Here is an 18,521-nt window from a genome sequence, read left to right on the forward strand (position 1 = left end):
TTGAGGTATCAGTTTAGTTTAGTTCGTGCGTTCCATGCGTTCCTCCGTCGCGGAAGATGGTCGGGTGTGCCCACAGGGGCACCGCTGCTGGTGGCACATTAAGGCATTAACATCACTCATAAACCAGAACCAAACAGTTTCAGTTGCCGTGCTGTGAGCTCTAGGCGGGGTTACCTTTTTTGTTTTGCCTCCTTTCCACTTTCGACCAATAATCCTTTAATTGCTTGCTGACAAGGTGTCGTGCATTCTACGGCGGGTGCGTGTTTGCAGAATCTGGTTTACGTTGGTGTTGAACGATGAGGTGGGCCAAGGGATAGGAGTAAAATGTTAAAAAGGGCACCGGTAAAGACACGAACAAACTTATGTACGAGAGGTAAAGGTCAAACATAAATCAGAAACCACCGAAATGGTATGCTTGTGTCTACGATATGATATTAAGGTTTGGTCAGCGAATTAAATTCATGGTGTGCGTGTAAAAGGAGCGTGTGTTGTGATCAGTGTTGGGAGTGACATTTGAAATGAGCTCCTTGGAAAGTATCGCACTTTTTATGTGCTCAACAGAAGTAAGTGAAACTCTCTCTCTCTTAAGAATCCATCATAACAGGATGATACACTCGAAGAAGAATGTATGTAGGCCATCTTTTGACCACTTGGGGGCTCGTGCTATTACGATACGAAGTTATGAGTTGAGATTGAGCTCTTCAATTTAATAGATGCTCTCGAAACGCATCAAAGCCTCACACATTCGGGGGGGTTGCGGTTTATCCCGGGCGTTGCTTTTGGGATCGTAAAAAAGTTTACTAGCGATTAAAACTTTGGAGGATGTGTTACGTATCTTATCGACTTCTCTTTAGCGCTTCGAGGCGCGCACTTACTGGAACATTCATGGAACGACTTTTATTGGAGCATTGTTGTTGTTTGGTTGGTGGATTCTTTTTGGGGCAATACGAAAAGTAATTTGAAAATGTTCGTTGGTGAAACAATCGTGCGATATGTGCTCTTGCACGTGGTTTGCTTCGTAATGGTATAACATTATTCTCAAGCATCTTCGGGCATAATTATCAGCTACGCTAAATGTACACTCCAGTTAGTTTCGACAGGGTTTTGCAGGGGTTAGATACGATTAACAATATTCGTGATCTTTTGCACATTAATTTGAAAGCCAGACGACTTGAACATAGCTAGCCGTAAATTTAATCCCATTTTATAGAAGAGCTATATTGGTGCCCAGAATCTCTAGAGGAGGCCCCATTTTTGAAGCCGAAACTTGAGCTTCAACTCTTTCTGCAATGCTGATCCTCCTCTGTTGTGTTGATGGGTCGGGAGCAACAACAAACATTAAATGCACATGTGGCACGAGTGCATCATGCTCCTTCCAACGGTGTGATCTCGTAGCGAGCCTAGCCGTCATGCTGCATGGAATCTATTCTCACGTCGTACCGTCTCTGTGCTCCGGTGTATCTGCAGCAGGGCTGGAAAGTTTTTAATGTCTTCGGTACAGTCTTATCCATCCAAAAAGCAAAGTTTGAATTTCGTGATGCGGTGTAGAGGCTGTAACTAATGCTTTCTCGTCGTTTATTTGCCGTGGAGACTGGGGGCTTGTCTTCATTTCTCGGAGTCTTTCTATTCCACTGTTCGTTATGCCAAGGTAGAAGGAAACACCGTCGGTGATGGTTTAGTTTTTTTTTTTTTGTACTTTTGTATCTCTTCCAAAACTCATGTGTGCGTGTGCCTTCTGACGTACCGAGCTACTTAAGCCCCCACACTGCCTCGGTAATCCATCCAATCACTTTTGACATCGCGCACATGCCCGGCGCATACGGTAGCAGGAGGACGACACGTCTGATGAGGTAACTGCCGCACATCTTGCGAAAGTTTTTGCGATACTCGCTGCGCTGTGTGCGGCTATTCTTGGAGCGGTGTCGAGCGAAACACAGACACACGGAAGCATAATGGCTTCACTTCATTTCTGGTTGCTCTTCAGTTGCCAACCAAGGAAGGAGCATGTTGGGGGAAGTATCGAACAAAAAATAGCGTTAGCATCATGCCCTTGCTTTCGTACACTTGGTAGGAGAGCCTACAAATTACCCCGATGTTGTAACTGCGCACGCTTACGCCCCGTAACGGTGGTGTGTGTAGAGCAGTGCTGTTCCCAGGTTCCAATGAGTTCCTTTTGTCGTTTTCTTCCCCTACAGGATATACCACTTTTCGTGAATAAGGTGTTCCTGTTCTGTTCTGTGCTGGAAAGAAAAGAAGACAAAACGAAACGCAAACACAAGGGTCTGGTGATGTCTAGGCTTCTGTTTTGTTTTTTTGTTTTTTTGCGAGATGGAGCTTCGTAGCTCTCAGAGTACGGCTGCTTACAATCTCACTATATGCTGCGCCTGGTGCATGTCGGTACAAATTGATGGAAAAAAGGTACGCCACGATGCCATTTGCCGTGGTAAAAGCGGTGGTGGAGCGGCACACATAGCACGCGCGTGTGAAACAAAGCAATTTTTTTATATGCGCCAGCAGCAGTTCTTCTGCATAAAGGATATCTCGCGGATGTGTGATGTGTAGTAGATGCGGTATATCCCGGACTACCTTTTCCGGTTGCCTCGGGCAGTCGTACAAGGTGCGGGGGTTATGTTTGCTTTGTAATGTTTGCTTCAATTTCTATGTTCTTTTTTCTTTCATGCGTTCTTTTTTTTTTGCCAGGAAATCAACCTCCACACCCGCCACTGGCTCGTGCGGCTCGTGTGTTGGGAGGAAGTAGCATTGTTATGTTTTTGCACCGTGTTGTTCCACACCTTTCCATAAAATCCCTCTTTTTCATTCGAAGAATCGTTTATGCGTCTATTTCTGCGTGTTGCTGTGAAATTGCTTTTTATCCTGGATTTCCTTTCAAAGCAAAGCAGGGCTGGCTGACTTCGCTTGGGACGCTTAAGGCAACGACTTTGGAGTTCTTCGATTGCGTGGTTAGTTGATCAAGTTCGACGTGGGCTTAATTTATAATTTCCAAAAATGCTGTCTTCAGCCCTGAGGGGGCATAGTGGGGACTGAGTTCCAAGCTTTGCATCCTACAACTCAATTGGGGGATGGAAAAGAGCAGAGTTCTCTGTGTGTGTGAACGCTGGTCTATTTGCTAAGCTGTGATTTCCTCTGTACTTTCTGAGTATTTGATCGCCGTCGGATCTAAAAACAGAAACAAAAACAATCGGGGCTGACGTTAAAGGCACATCAAACAGCGCGTGATTTCAGATCTTTAGCGTTGTTTATGCTATAGTGCAAGCCTATATCGGCGGAACAGGCACTCGATGCAGTTCGAACCGCTACAAAGGCGCGGGGTGTTGCCCGTTTGGTGAGTGAAGATATTCCCAACAAACGGTTTAGTCTTTACACGTTTGTCTCGCTGTGTGTGTCAAAAAGGGGTTGATTTATGGCTTTGCCGCTATTGCCATGTGCACCGTTTGTAGTTTTATGCTTTCGATTAATTTTTTATTGTTTTCATGTTTCTCCAGCTCCCGCTTGCCTATTGGAACGACCCTTTTTTTAAATTGTTTCTGCGAGAAGAAGGGTGCTGAGTGGTTTTGTTCTTTTCAATTTTTTCCGCGAGCTGCGCCACTGTACCATGAACGCTATGTGCTCTTCTAATGTTTGTTTCCGTCTTTGCTGATTGTTTCCGGCTGATTGTGCTGCGTTTTTGTTGTTTGTTACGATGGAAAAGTGATCCGCACCCGCCCGAGACCATGACGATCACGTTCGTAGTGCGCACCTCATTGCTCGCTGGTAACAGGAAACTATTAACAAAATAAATAATTGAGGGACCGCGCACGTCTTCAGTGCCCAAGCCTCTCTGGACCGGGGAGCGTATGCGAAACGAATGAAGAAAAGCACAAGTAGGCGAAAACAGAGCAGATCGAATAAAACGATCGAAAGGAAAAATGGTCCAATCAATCGATCGATCGATCCTACGAGATGTGGCAGTGTTTGTGTGTGTGTGTTCAATGCGCTTTGGTCGCACTATTACATGCCACGGTCAAGGTTGGGTGCAGCTGGCTGGAGCATCTTTCTTCCCCTTCCAATGTTCCGATGCAGTTTGTTTGCACGCTCAGGGTGTTCGGGTACATGTCGATACAGTTCATCGCACCACCACACGGCAACTGCTGGGAAATTATGAGACGTGAAAAATCAAACATTGTATGTGGCCCTTCGCGCTGTAGCAACTCGGTTGATTGTTTGTTTATAATCTCTTTGCGTGCTGCAGCAATTTCCTTGCAGCCCAGAGCGAGGGGACGATTTAAAATGTGCGTTAAATAAAATCCCAACACACAATGGTCCACAGCGTCGTCCGGTCGGGCTAATTCTACGGCCATTTGTGCCGGATAGCATGGTTGATGAATATCACCTTTCCAGTGTGTGCGTACCCTGTTTCGCTTCCCTCATTCCCGTGGAACATTCAACAGAAAGTAAACACAAACACATTAGGGGTCGTCGGGTGGATCTGGCAGATTGAAAATGGAATGCGCCGTTGCGTGATTAATCAGTGAGGTTTATTTTTGGTGCGGCTTGCCAAATGAGCTCTCCGCCCTTCTCTTCGTTCTGTTCGCGTTTTGGTGGAGTTTTGGCCAATCTTGTGGACTTTCCGGCTGTGGAGCTGGGGCCGAGTTGAAATGGTTTAAAATTACTCACGCACACGCGCTTCCGCTGGAAGAGATAGTCGGGCGATGAAAGTAAAAACAAAACGCGCGGATTGTGTGATAAAATATTGCTTTACATCTAGGCTGACGTTGTTGGTTGCATTCTCTGAATCAGAACACCTTCCCTTTTTTGTTTTTTTTTCAATCCCACTACTTTGTCAACGTCGCCCTTGCTAAGTGCGGGAGGGTGGTATCAGATCACGGGTAACGGAAGATCGTTCTGCTCCTGCACGAAAGTGAAGCGCAAAGAAGATAGCGAGACGAAGGATTGACGGATCGTTTCCTTCCTATCATCCCCCGTTGGTTGGTTGCGTTAGTTCTCACACACACAAACACACACCCATACACAAAAAAAACACATGTTGTCGGGTGCAGGAGGAGAATATGGGAGGGGGAATGGATATGCTGTCATCGCAACGTTGCAGAAAATCGAAACCAACTAACCCAGTGCCGCTACGGAAGCCGCGTCTCTGCCGCGTGTGCTCAACCGGAAAGCCTTTCCTGTGCAGGGCTGCTGCTGCGCCGATGCTGTTGCGGTTACAGGGACGGGGCCAAGTGTACGCGATCCTCGCACTGCCGCACATGCGTCTTCTGTTCTCGTACTTTGTCCCGAGGCAACCCTTTCCGGATGGGGCGAAGGGCTGAGCCGTGGATGAGAAACGCGCGATCATGCTGAACGTCGCGACCCTGTAGTGGTGTAGCATGTATGGGTGTGTGTTTGTTTGTGTGTATTTTAGCTGCTCATTCAAATTCCATTGCTTTATTGCTGGTTTGGCGGCTGGCGGTGAGCTCGCCGAGCTAATTGATATTGACGCACCGAGCAACGGCGGGTGTAGAGTGGCGAGTGTGCGGTTGCGGTTTGGTTAAGTGACGGAAACAACTGGGAACAATTTGACAATGCTCTTTAGTTTGCAGTAGTAAAGGGCGTGTCGATTGTTGATGTATGCTCCTGCACAAAAACATCATTAATGGCTAGGTGTTCTTTTGTAGGGCTCTATGTTTAATTGGTATGTTAAGGTATGGTTTTATATCGTAACATTAAGGGTTGTTGAGTTGCACTTTTAATCACTTTTCATAGCTGACTACAGTGAGCTTCGATTCACTGTTTCATAGTTGCGCGAATGTCGGATGCAAAAAATTAAGAACGATTTTCCTAATTTCCCGACTCATTTACTAACCAAAACACATAAATAATAATCTCTGCTTCATTTTTAACCGTTACTCTTTCACAACGAAGCGATATATTTTTCCCTTGTACAAAACTCGCTATCGGTTGTTACATTATTATTTAGCCAATATTTGTATTGACAGAATGTCAAAATAAAAGTATGTCCGAGGTGCTTTTTTGAGCAAATAAATAATATAATAACTTTTCACTTACTTTACTTTTAAATTGGATTTTTCTTTAGAAATTAAAATCAAATTGTAAGTATGGTAAGTATGTTATCTTAAGTTGTTGAAGGATGATCTTGGTTGTTTATTTTTCAATGTACTTTTTTTACTTTTAAAATGTATTTTACGATATCCATGTTGCAGAGAATTAATATATTCTCCATTGAAAGATATCATACGACAAAGTAAAATGTTACCAGCTCAATAACCCAGAGTGAAAGTATGTTAAAAAAAAACCTGCAGCTTTTTCCCGTGACATGGAAAGGCATTCAAGTTTGGAAAACCTCTCCATGTACTAACTCCGCTTATAGCATATATAATGTATAACCTCCCTATCTGCCTTCTTTATAGCCTTCGTGTGGTCTAAAGCAACTGCTAAAAGAAGAGCCGTTTTTGTCATGTGCCCCCCCCCCCCCTCCTCCTCCTCCTCCTTCGTAGACAAATATGTGTGCGTTCTTTTGACGCTGCCTAGCACGTCACGACCCTGTTCGTGTGTTTCGTCTTGCAAGCGCACATCCTTCCAAGGAAGTAAAACCACTTTCGGTAGACGCTTTGCCGATGGCGCTCAGCTCCGAAAGTCAAACACCGGTTCCAAACTATTGTCCACCGCTGTATGCGGTGCCTGGTTGCCTTGGGCTGGCTCGCAACCAGCAACAACAACTGTCCCGCCGGCCGGTTGGCCTGAAGAAGCATCATCATCATCAGCGAACCGCAAGGATTCAATTTATATCCGAGAAGATATTTCCGGCACACCGTCGCACGGGTTTGTGTGGCTCGGTGTGCATTAGTGCTGGGGTGGTGTATGTGTGTCAGCTGGTGGGGTATAGGGCAACTGTGGACATACCGTACGACGCAGCTCCTTCCCGATCCCGATGAATGGGAATGTGTGATAAGCGAAATGAAAGAGTTGACCGTGTGCATGTGTTTCGCTGGCGGCGATTTCTGTCCTCCCTCCGTTATTTTTCGGAAGGCCCTTTTTTCTTGTGTTTCTCTTCTGTGCGCCCTTTTCACGAGTGCTTTTCACGCGCTTCATCGTTCCATCCATGTGCGCATTGCACATGTGGCGTGTGTGAGTCGGCAATATCCTAAGGTCTTTTCGGTTAATAATTTACTCGCGGGAATTGAAGGGTTTCGACTTTCAGTTCTTGGCCGCTTTCGGCGGTTTCGGCGGGACTCGTAAACCCTGGAAGTAGCGGAGAGGGCTCCTTACTGCGGCGGAAATGAGCCTCCAGTTGTGGACGAATTTTTGGGCGTTTATCTTAATCTTTCGCTTGCCAAACAATCGTGGTACGGTGCCGAGTGGTCGAGGAAGATCCGTTCGTTTATTTTTCTTTCCTGTCCTTAGATCGTGCAGGGTTAGACTGTTGGAAACGTACGAAAGCTGCTGCATGCACTTGAAGCGTCTATCGTTGCCTGGGATCTTGATCCCTCTCTCTCTTTTTCTTCGAGAATCCTTCAAGACGGAAGCGTTTCTCGTCGGGCTGGTTGGATTTCGGGCTGTCGTTCTTTTAGCCAAGCTTTTAGTTGTGCACAGGGCAGGGTGTGCCCGGGATGGCAAAATAAATAAACAAAAAAGCAAATCCGAATGAACACCAGGACGCGGCAAGTAAACAAACGCGTATTGTTTGATTGCTCTCCTGTCGATTCCTGTATTATTGCGCATTGCAGATGTGTGACGTAATTCCTTTCTAGCTGTTACCATCCCGTTTTTTGTTGAATGGTGGGTAAAGTTGCCGAACAGAAGGGAATGTTTGAAGCTCTTGAAGAGTGGGAAGAATAAAACAAACTCTGTTGTTGAAATGATGTGTGTGTTTCTTCCCGTAGAAGTTTTTACTATGGTGAGATCAATGAGATAGTACTTTTAGATGTTTATTTTACAAACTTCTTCGTAACAAAACAAATGTAAATTTTATATTAACTAGTTTAGAACGTATTAAGGCGACAAAAATGTGTGAACCTATCGCAAAAACCTAGAATTAGTGTGTATCAATACGAAGAAATGTTAGCCCTTGGTCGTGATGTCTTCCCTGCCGAGTTTGCCGAGACACTAACATAGCAGACGTCCGTCTTGTGCGCACGGCGCTTCCTTGTTTGCGAAGAGAAAGCATCCGTTCGGCGGTTTTATGTTTACAACCTGTACTGCATTAACCATGTACCACCACCGACATGCAGCAAGCGAGGAGACTGTGAGGTTGAAGGGCCGTGCATCAAGGTCCATTAGCTTATTGGAGTCTTGGTTCCAATAGCGGGGCAGCGCTGTGTGCCTTGGTCGACGTGTACACAGAACGGAAACTTCACTGTATTGATGATGTTTCGGAAGATGAGCTCAAAGGGAGGGTGTGGGATTTTGTTTATGTAGCAAATTTACGTGCTATTTCATGCAAAATTTACCTTCCCAGGGAAGGGTTTAGACGAGTGGACGACACATAATACGTGGAAGGCTTTCAGGCGCGCGTTTTGTACGCTCAAGCATCCGCATGTGTCCCGTACACGGGCAACGATACATACATACGCCCCAGTGTGTGCCATTGGACGAATTTGATACACTATTTATGTGTACAGTGTTCGTGCCAGTCCTCGGCGAAACGTTTCAATCTTGGGCAAAGATCATGTTCCAAGCCTCGGAAGGCCGATCAATTGGCAGGGAAGACGGGATACCAATGGAGCAGCATATTGCAAATATTGGTAAAGCGTTGCCCCTTGAACGTGAAGCAATGTTGTTGATGGGTTCTGACTATTTTAGCTTGATTTTCACTTTGAAGCATTTCCATCGAAAGCTTTAAGGAAGAAGCGTTTTTCGATACCGTTTGGTGAGTTTGTGTGTGCTGTTAGAATCATTTCTGGCAGGCGAGTAAATACAATTTGCTGTGATCTGGGAAAAGCACGCTCTGGAACGGTCAGCGGAAGCAAAACTCACACGAACAATTCTGTGGCGGTCGAGAATGTTTTTGACTCACCGTGTGCTTATCAAGGCAGGAAAAACAAACTGGCAAACAGTTCGAAACTGGCAAAACTTTTAAGGAATGACATTTTTTTTTTTGTTGCTTTGTTTTGGTTACCAGCCACTTACTTTTGGCAGACTCCTTGGTTTTAGACGGATAATGAAAAAAAAAAGAAAAAAGAGCATTTGTATTTTATAGTGGAAAGTTTTTGAACCCCATATTCCACGGATATTCCCCCGACGGCTGTGGCATGGGACAGAACTGTTGTTGAGTTTGCATTTTGCCTCTTATCGATTCGGAGACGGAAAATTGGTGGCCCTCCCCCGAAAAGTGGCCGGCGGTAAAATGTTGTTAGAAGGCACATGTTTGTTTTGCTTTTGAAATGGAGAGCACAAAAACAATAGAAAGTTTTCCCGGGTACACATTTCTCTCCACTTGCTCTGTTTGTGTGGGTATGCGTTGCAGGCTCCTGTTTGGCAATGACGTTTTTTCTGTTATTTAGTGTTTGATGTTTGTGGCTTCGGTGGGCCCCCACGCCCCTGCGGAGCTCTCGGGAAAACGTTTGCAATTCTTAATACGCCAACGCTGTTTGCCCCATAAGGCATTGGAGCAACGATTGCGAACGTATGGAAAAGTTAAATAACGTTTTATTAACGACATTCCTGGAAGAAAATGCACACACCGTCACAGGCACCTGGAAAGAGGGAGACTGTATGAAGGTAGGTGGGAGATTTATTTGTGCCTAATTCAGTTTGGTGAAGTTGGGACGCAAAAATTAAAACAGTCAACCGCAAACGAAATTTTATCGTCAACTTGTTCCACTTCTTCTTCCTCTCGTTCCGCATGTTGTTGAACACCCACAAAAGGTACCTCAATTTCTCCCATCATTCCCCTCGGTGGCCTGTCGAACATCACTAGGGGGAGAGGACAGGGGGGTATAAAAATGCGAGCGCACCGAAATGAAATTAGATCCAATTTGCATACTTATCCGCATACTGTAGGCATTGCGGAGGGGACGCATGCGAATAGCCGTTCCGTTTCCAGCTCTCCCGAGAGCACAACTCACCCGGCCCACCAACCCCCGACTAGAACGGAACGGTTCGGTGAGGTCCAGTGCGCGGCGCCATTAAGGTTTATCCTCCGTGTGTTCGCTCCAGATAGAGCACAGTCTACGGCTACCGTTATCTCGGGGACCGGGGACGACCGGGTGCGCATACTCACCTAAATCATCGACCTCACGTTCCGGAAATAAATCATAAAATCTAATAAAATAAAGTATTGCCGTAGTTTGAATAATGGATTTCATTGGGCACACTCACACGCGCTCAAGTGCACTGCTGTCCGATTATTTATAGATCCTTCAGCGAGGCAGCAGTTGTGCAATTTGGGCTTTTGGTGGTAATTCTTTCCACCCGCGGGTGCATCTAACGAGTTGCTGTAGATGGCTGATAATTCAAATTGTGCTTGATTTAAATAGACGTCTACTAACTGAGGCTTTATTTAGGGTTAAAATTTCCCTAAGACGTCCTATTAAATGTTCTCCAATTTAATTTTCAAACTGCAAAGAGGCATCGGGAAGGCATATGAGATTCCAATTATTGTGCAGAAAAGCTTGAAACCAGCTCTCCTTCCCCTTGCTCTTTCTTAGCTGACCGTAGCTGTTAGAAGACATAGATAGCGTGCGTGGTGCACTAATGCTGCCGCTGCTGAGAACCGAAGAAACATTGACGTGTATCATCTTTCCTCCCCAGCGATGAACATCGTGCTCCAAACGGGTGCTAACATTTAAACAATAGGGTATTAGATTCACTCGGTGCGCACAACAATCGTTGCAAAATGTGCTGTGCTTGCAGAAGCAAATGCAATTGGTGAAAGTTTCGCCTTCAGACGGTTGAAGGAACGACACAGGGCGTTGTTGAAATAAAATCCTGAGCACATTTCCTTTCAACGAAGATGGTAGGGAGCGTGTCGGGGAGGTGATGTATGCACAGCGCGGGAACGGTCGGGTGTCTTCCATATCCCGGGCTAAGGTGTTGGCGAGACTCGGGTACTGTGTGTGTGTTTGTGTATGTTCTATGGAGCCCTCTGTTGGTTACTAAACGAACCGCTTTGTTGTCATCAGGCTCAATCCTTGGGGCGGTTTCCGGTTTCACTTATCGCGCCCAGCATTGCCCAGTCGCCGTGCCGTGCACCGCCGTGGTGCATTTCACCGATTGTATAGAGATAGAGTGACATACACATGAAATAATACCGGCTATGTTTCAAGTTTGCTTTGGCGACGGTTGGCAGAGGTAAAGGTAGCAGAGAACCGTTTGCGAAGAGTTGCAAACAAAACTGAAACAGGGAGTTCTATGTTTTGTGCACAAACGCCATTTGGGCGCGCGTTTGCAGTACGTTAGAAGTTTTGTGCCGGTATGTGGGGTGCTCTTTGTTCTAGTAGGTAATCTTCCGTATAATGCTAAAATGAGAAGAAGCTAAGTGTTGGCAAGGTTTCAATTTTGTAGATGAAGCAGCACAAGTTAGTGAGGCAAGTTGTTAAGAACATATTACAGTGCTTATGGTTAGTTATTTCTATACATCTTTTGTGATGCAAACAGCAATACTGTTAAAGTTTAAAGATGACAAACTATGCATAGAAATATAATTTTCACAACATAAATTGTTCTTAATTTACCCATCTCCCATTGTCATCTAGAAAATAGATTCGTTTTTTTAGCAATAGTACTCTGAATGGAAAACACATTTTTTTATTAGTAATTCCGTTTGCACACTTCTACATCAATCGCCTTAAAGTCAGGCTGCAACCGGATTAAGCCGTAGTTTGCGTGCGCGTTTTGGCAGCTCCAGGAAAACTTCGTCGAGCCGAGGGTAAAAATTAATTATTTTCCTATCGCCGAACGGTAATGTGTCTCTGGAAAGCGAGAATGTTGTACTGAATGTCAGAAAGGCTGCCTGAGGGAACTCGAATAGGTTGGGAGCAGAAATAATCCTTCGGGAAATGGGTGGTATGTCTGACAAGTCGCGCCATGTTGGTCAGACGGCTTGCAGAGGAAGTCTTTCCGGGATGGCAAAAAAGAAAAATACAAAAATACAAGTCCTGCAAACTTGTCCGGCAGTGTAGAAACCAAGAGCAGGCGAGCGGGTTTGGCATTTTGGGGGTTTATATTCGCACCTACTCCATAAGGTTCTAGATGGATGTGCTGTTGCTCAGTAGGGGAAAGGAAAGCACAAAGAGTCACAATTTGCAGGAAAAATCGATTCCAGACAATTTTGCTCTGCTTCTGCTTCCTCCCAGGCTCTCCCGGTGCGAACAAAGCATATTCCCTTCGATTGTGGTGGTACGTTCAATGTTTGCAGGAGTCGTCCTCCCCAAACTCGATGAATCATTGCCGTTTTTGCACGATGGACTATGATAAAGACAAGCATTTGATATTGCCATTCTCTGGTAGACGCCACCGTGTCCAACTAGAGCGGAAAAGGGAGCATGGCGAAAGAAGAGCAAAAACCAAATGGGAATAATGCAATGGAAGAAAGTTTTTTTCCCTTCGTTCGTTAGCTTTCCAATCGTACCGGCGTAGTTTGTTGCCGGAAGCAGCCTTTTGTTCCGTTTTATGCTAGCGCTAGGTGACGAACTTTGTGTGTGTATGCTTTATTTTATGTCTCTTATTATTTTTTTTTGTCGGTTTATCTTGTTCAATTGTTTTCAAGTCTTGTATTTGAGATCGATCAGATGAGTGCACTCTCTACCCTTGGAATCATTTCTGATGCGACGAACCGATGACGAAGAACGAGCAAGACAAGCTATAAGACTGTCTTGAGGGAATTGAATTTTCCTTCATCTGACCACCTTCCCGTTTGGTCCCACCGAAGGAATCGTTCGGGAAGGGTTTTAATCCCTTTTTATGTGCAATTGTTTTGAATGCTTCGATCCCAGTTGTAGTTCGAGCAGTGGCAGCGAAGGACGCAAATGAAGAAATATGTCCAATTGTGAGGCAATATATCGCACTAAGCAGAACAAGATCGGCTTAAGAAACCCAGAGGACCCCTCAGAACAAGTAGCAAGAGTTCCAAGCCGTTCTCGATGTGCACGCATGTGTGAAGGAAGTAAATTAAATTAATATCACCCGTAGAACGATGTGTATATGGCATCGCAGCACAAGGGTAGAATTGCAATTTCATTAAGTATATCTTTGGCATGTGTGTATGCGTTTTCTTTGGGGGAGGAAAGATTTATGGATATTTTTCACCTAAACATGCAAGCGTGGTGTATCAGTCGAGAAACGGCCTCAGCATCCAATTCAAAGCAGCACAAGAATGAAAAGCTCCCGGGTGCGCGTGGTACATTAAACGTTTGCAAGCTTCATTAAACCATTTCGTCCTTCTCTAACTACGCCATAAAGTATTCGCTGGTTTATTATTTTGGCTAATGATCAAAAACTGAAAAACGGGTGTACCGTACCGTTGTGTGTTTGTAGGGTGTTTATGCAGTTCTCGTGTGCGTTAGCGTTTTGTCCCCTTGCCTCGTGTGCGGTAAACAGCCTTGATGAGTTGATTTTGTGGTGTCCCAAAAACCACCCGCATCGACGCATTTCAAGCGGTTAAACCCATCAGCGAGAAAAGCACTAATATTTAATTAGAGAGGACTGTTCTGTGTGCGGGGTTGTTAGGGTTATGTTGCCAGCCCACCAATAATTCATCAACCCGCTTAGTTTGTGCATGCTTTGGGCAGTCGCAGACGCACACATATGCATTAGTTGCTATTTTAAAGCCTACAGAGTGGGACCACTGAATCGTAAACATATTATTTTAGGCAAAAACTGTACAGACCTACGGCAGTATACAGGAAGGTTTGCTAATTGATTGTTCATTGCAAAAGAGCACAATGCACAAAATATGTTAAGCAAATGAGTTGAGCATGTACACACCATCGATATTTGTTGTTTGCCGAACGAAAACAGCTAGCTCATTTCGACGCCGTAGAAAGTAATTTCATTCGAGTGCTAAATTTGATTACATTCGACTGCTCTAGGGCTCGTTTATTATCGGGACGGGCTGGCTTGGAACGAGTCCAATCAATTTTTACTGAATTTTAAGCCCACCTATGTTTGTTTCTAGCATCGAAATTTTTTGTAAGTTTCATCTATAGCAATAAGGCCGCCTACAGCGCGGGGGGTCTGTCTTCAGTTCTGAGATGCTATCATCTCTTGCCAAGCAAATAATGTTGGAGGAAGCAGATAATTTGAAGCGTAAGATAAATCTGCCCTTCATGGGCATTCGAGGTTCTTTTCTTTTTATGGGTTAGAAAATGATTAGGACATGATGTGGGTGTATGTATTCAAATAGACTAGAGTGGGTAGCTGCTTTGTATTACAAGGTTATGGTTTTCCAATGCAGCATACATAATGTTTTTCTCATCCAATAGGAAACTTCAAGCCGAGAGCAAATGAACATAAAATTAATGTATAAAATAACGGTCTCATCTCTGCTGACCTTAGCAAGAATTGATAAACATAAGTTAGACACATATAAGGATATTGAAAAAAAAAAACGATGGCTAAAGAATTAGATAACAAATCCCGTGTAGCAGAATTAACTTTTAATAGTTCTGATTCCGCCTTGTGTCTGATACCAAGAATGTTCAGCTCAAGCACAACTCAAGTTGAGCGATGAGGGATGAAAGCTTTCCAAGATTCTACTTGGATCAAGATTGGTGCATATTTGCTGCTACCGTTTGGAAAATTCCGATGGGAGATCGATACAGAGTTTTCTCCTGCCGTGGGATGATAGTATACTTGTAATGGACGTTCATCTGCTACAAACTTCTAGCCAAATAGTTCGTTGTTACCCCATCCACTACCCCAGCGACAGTGTTTCGTCAGTAGAGAAGTATTCCATCTATACATTCCGGTAGGGTCAAAGCGATACGCAGTAATCTAAAATGAAGTCTCATCCAGTTCATGAATATATAACACGGCAGTTACTGATGTTGTTAGCAGGACACACTGGGAAGATGCTCCCATGTGGGCGGTTAGTTTGCTTTGCGTAAATAATACATTGGATGTGTATTGTGCATTTATGTGTGTGTGTTGAACTATTCCAACACTGCACAGGAAGTATCCAGGAAGGGATAAAAAGAGTCCCTTTCAAACTGATGTTCATTCATGGGACAGGATCGATAAGCCAAAACTGCTCGTGATTACGAAAGTTCCATGTTTGGGGGTCTTAAAGGTGTTATGCATTTATGTCAATGAATGTTTTTCTTTGTATTATTTATCTGCATTATGTCTTTTGAGTATCTTATAAAACAAACCGTTACCGTTACGTAAATGTCTATTAAGATAACTGCATCAAAATATCTAAGAGCTCTGTATATCTTCCATCTCCATAATGTGTCGTTCGGAGCTCAATCATTTAATATGGTCCAAAAGCATCGGTGTCAAAGGCCGGAAGCTAGAGTCATTTCAAATTTGGCTCGCAGCTCTTCATCACTGCCTAGCTACTGTAGAGCACCTGCTGTCCCGCATTTCTTTTGCGAAATTGTCAGTCTTCCAAAAAACCGTTCTACGGTGTCACGATGGCCCAAGATGGCAGCAGCGTCCCAAAAATATTTGGTTGGGATTGTTTTTTATTCAAGAAAATACAGTGCAAGTAGTTACCATGGGAATGGTATTAGATTTTATCAGAGGAAATAAAATTATCGCCACAATACACGATAAAAATAAAGCTACTTGATGCGTTGGAGGGAGTCGTCGTGATCGTCTCCACTGTGTCCAACGGTGTCTGGTCTGCCATCAAGCAGCAGTAAAGGGCGTGAGATTGGACGTTGCGGTGAGTCCACAGCCGACCGTGTAAATGTGCCGACGTGGTGGAGGTGGTGGGAAATTGCCGTGAAAAGCCAATGGTCAAAAAGTGGTAATAGTTTCGGCCAGCCAGCCGGCGGCCGGCCTGGTGGTAAAAAGAGGTGGCAACATCGGTACAAAATTAGATCTATCACCGCAGATAGCCGTACATTGGGATGGCTCTGGACGGCACTTGCCCGTGAAATGATCGTGTCCCAGTTGAGCGCAGTTCGTCTCAGCGCCAGCGTTCCGGGCGGATTGGAAATAACTAGGTTGGGAAAATGTGTGTACGCTTCTTTGCTTTTTTTTTGGGGAGGGGGCGAGGTGATAAAGGGTGGAACCGAGGCCCCTGAGAATGAGGAAAACATGACAAAAAAGTGTAATCCCTCCCGCGAGCACACAAACACAACATAAACAACAATGCTCGTGGTGGTGAGGCGGTAGTGTTTGATGGACTGTTGTGCAGTGTATTTCCTCCCTAGATCCACACTGTGATCGGTCAGGTGTAAAACAAAACACAACGGCGCAACATGATTGAATTAATTTACAATGTGGGTCCAGGGCGCGTGTGCGTCAAAGGCATAGCAGTGTGAGAGAACCATGTATTTAAGTCACGCAGTTTTGACACCTTTTGTTTTAGGGTTTATTCGGTGCAGTTTATTGCGGTCCAATGGTTTCCGTATTTTTTATATCACTTTCTCCATTAAAAGAATTGGGCGGAACGCTGGGCGGATGATTGCGATCCAGTGGGAATGGAGAACGACCGGTGCAAACTATCTCAATCTTCTGTCGCTATTCACATTTCCCAATTTAGATGATAATTATCAAAAAGTAAATCTCATCGCTCGAGCATACTTCTTCTCCAACTTTGACGTTGGCTGTCAGGGTGCAGCAGTTCTCGAGCGCTCTTCATTTTTTTCCCAGTGAGCTTAACTTTCGAATTGGAGATGAGTTGCGAAGTTGCGGTGCTTTCGGTGCGCTTCGTCCGAGAAGGTGCGCTCCACGGGCGAAAGATTTTCCCAGAAATCTCTAATGCGTTTCTTCGGTGCAGCCCCTAGACCTTGAGTGGAGAGTGCTCTTGCATAAGCCTCCGGTTCGCAAGAGATTGCTATCGCCCCATGGTTGGTACAAGGCCGTGGTTGACGCGGATGTGGGGAAGAGAAATACAGATAGCATTGCAAATATCTGACGCTTGAAATGACGATAAAATGGAAGAGGATTTCATTTGATTTACGTTTCATGCCCGTCTCTGATATGCTATCGATCTCTGGGACTGATTTGGAAGAAGCTTACGCTCTCACTGCAGCTCTTGGATGGGACTGGAGGTATGTTTTGTAAAAAAAGGGATTATTATTCACTCGGGTAATAATCCCTGGAGCTGAGTGACGACAGTGTTTACATAAGAGTAGTCAATTATTTGTTTTCAATATAATCAGGCTTTCATTCTATTTAAACCAATTTGATTGCTCTCCTATACTAGTGGACTTCGAGAACAGGTTTTGTTTGTCTTTTTCGCAAATTGAATTGTAATTGTGGTATTCATTCTAAGCACTTTAAAAAAGTCGTATGAGCTATATGACTCAATCGACAATTTGCCGTTAGTAGTATGTGGTGGGAATACACTTTTTTTTTAATATATTTTTGCGATATTAATGAATGCTTTCATTTCTTCCTTTCCATGTCTTGCGAATTGAACCAATCATTCCATTGGCAGCTGGCCTAAAATGTAAGTATATCGCCAAGCCGTTTTATGTTTCCCGAAACGATGCGATAGAAGCATTAATTACCTTTTTCTGTCTGCTTCCCACACATAGATACCGACAATCAGCGCGTAATAATTCACGTGAAGGATGTGAACGATGAGCCGCCATACTTTATCAACCGTCCGCTGCCGATGCAGGCGGTAGTACAGCTGAATGCTCCACCCAACACGCCCGTGTTCACGCTGCAGGCACGCGATCCCGATACCGATCACAACATACATTACTTCATCGTACGTGACCGTACCGGCGGTCGGTTCGAGGTGGACGAGCGTTCCGGTGTCGTGCGGACGCGCGGTACCGACCTGTTCCAGCTGGACATGGAGTACGTGCTGTACGTGAAGGCGGAGGACCAGAACGGCAAGGTGGACGACCGGCGGTTCCAGAGTACGCCCGAGGAGCGGCTATCGATTGTCGGTGGCAAGCGGGCGCCCCAATTCTACATGCCAAGCTACGAGGCGGAAATTCCGGAAAACCAGAAAAAGGACTCGGAGTAAGTACCGTGTGGTGTGCAGGGGAGGAAAAGAAGCTTCCCATGGGCTCATCGAACCGTGTGCAATGCCCGATTGTGGAATGTGCACATTCCACTAACGCTCATTTCGAATTTCCCATTCTCTCGTGCAGCATCATTTCCGTGAAGGCAAAATCGTTCGCCGATCGGGAGATTCGTTACACGCTGAAAGCTCAAGGCCAGGGCGCTGGAACCTTCAATATTGGACCTACGTCGGGCATTGTGAAGCTGGCGAAGGAGCTAGATTTTGAGGATCTACGTCAGCCGCACGTTTACTCGCTGGTCGTTACCGCAACGGAAGATTCGGGTGGTTTTTCCACCTCGGTAGAGGTGAGTTGCAATCGGGCCGGAAATAATGGCCACGTGCTTAAAACCACGTGCGGGCACCATATAAT

At 45.0% G+C, this 18,521-nt stretch overlaps 1 protein-coding gene across 17 annotated transcripts in view; it reads left to right on the forward strand.

Annotated features, from left to right (window-relative positions):
• Positions 1 to 18,521, forward strand: part of LOC1279132 (neural-cadherin) — a 253,380-nt gene that overhangs the window by 49,065 nt on the left and 185,794 nt on the right. For all 17 annotated transcript variants that reach the window (XM_061661989.1, XM_061661987.1, XM_061661984.1 and 14 more), the window contains exons 3-5: positions 17,570 to 17,581; positions 17,670 to 18,108; positions 18,240 to 18,456. In XM_061661989.1, the coding sequence (XP_061517973.1) occupies positions 17,570 to 17,581; positions 17,670 to 18,108; positions 18,240 to 18,456 (668 nt within the window). The remainder of the gene's footprint in view (positions 1 to 17,569; positions 17,582 to 17,669; positions 18,109 to 18,239; positions 18,457 to 18,521) is intronic.

The sequence above is a fragment of the Anopheles gambiae genome, chromosome 3, assembly GCF_943734735.2.
Source record: "Anopheles gambiae chromosome 3, idAnoGambNW_F1_1, whole genome shotgun sequence".
NCBI classification, from domain to species: domain Eukaryota; kingdom Metazoa; phylum Arthropoda; class Insecta; order Diptera; family Culicidae; genus Anopheles; species Anopheles gambiae.